Below are 776 nucleotides of genomic sequence, written 5' to 3' on the forward strand. Positions count from 1 at the left end.
GCCTGGGCTGAGATCGCTGATCTAGGCCTGGGATTGAATTCCTGATCTAGGCCTGGGCTGGGATTCCTGGCGCAGACCTGGGCTGGGATTCTTGGTCTAGGCCTGGGCTGGGATTCCTGTGCAGGCCTGGACTGGGATCACTGATCTAGGCCTGGGATTGAATTCCTGATCTAGGCCTGGGCTGGGATCACTGATCTAGGCCTGGGATTGAATTCCTGATCCAGGCCTGGGCTGGGATCACTGATCCAGGCCTGGGCTGGGGTTCCTGGCTCAGGCCTGGCACTCTGAGGCTGATCCCTGATCTCTGCAGCCCCAGGTACCCAGTTTGTGAAGCCGACCGTGGGGGTGCCCCAGGTGTTCTCCCCCGTGGCCCAGGTGAGGGCGGGGGCCCCGCTGCCCGTCAGACCCGCTGCCAACACCTTCACCACGGTGATCCCCGCCACGCTGACCCTGCGCAGCACCGTGCCCCAGGCACAGGCCCCACAGCAGAGTGAGTCCTGCCCCAGATCCCCCACAACCCACCTCCCTGGGCTGGACAGACCTTCCCAGGCAGGAATTCTTCCCACTGTCCAATCTGAACCTGCCCTTCCCTCTGTTTAATTAGTTCTAGATACATTTTAATATATGGGGCTTAATTGGTTCTAGATACAGTTTAATGTGTGGAGCTTAATTAGTTCTAGGTACAGTTTAAGGGGGATTAGCAGTTTTAGATGCAGTTTAATGTGTGGAGCTTAATTAGTTCTAGATCCAGTTTAATGTGTGGAGCTTAATTAGTT

At 56.2% G+C, this 776-nt stretch overlaps 1 protein-coding gene across 1 annotated transcript in view; it reads left to right on the forward strand.

Annotated features, from left to right (window-relative positions):
• Positions 1–776, forward strand: part of POGZ (pogo transposable element derived with ZNF domain) — a 16,943-nt gene that overhangs the window by 2,207 nt on the left and 13,960 nt on the right. The window contains exon 4 of the mRNA XM_027708936.1: positions 311–490. Coding sequence (XP_027564737.1) covers positions 311–490 — 180 coding nt within the window. The remainder of the gene's footprint in view (positions 1–310; positions 491–776) is intronic.

Source organism: Neopelma chrysocephalum, unplaced genomic scaffold (genome assembly GCF_003984885.1).
Source record: "Neopelma chrysocephalum unplaced genomic scaffold, ASM398488v2 Primary Assembly neopelma1_96635, whole genome shotgun sequence".
Lineage (NCBI taxonomy): Eukaryota > Metazoa > Chordata > Aves > Passeriformes > Pipridae > Neopelma > Neopelma chrysocephalum.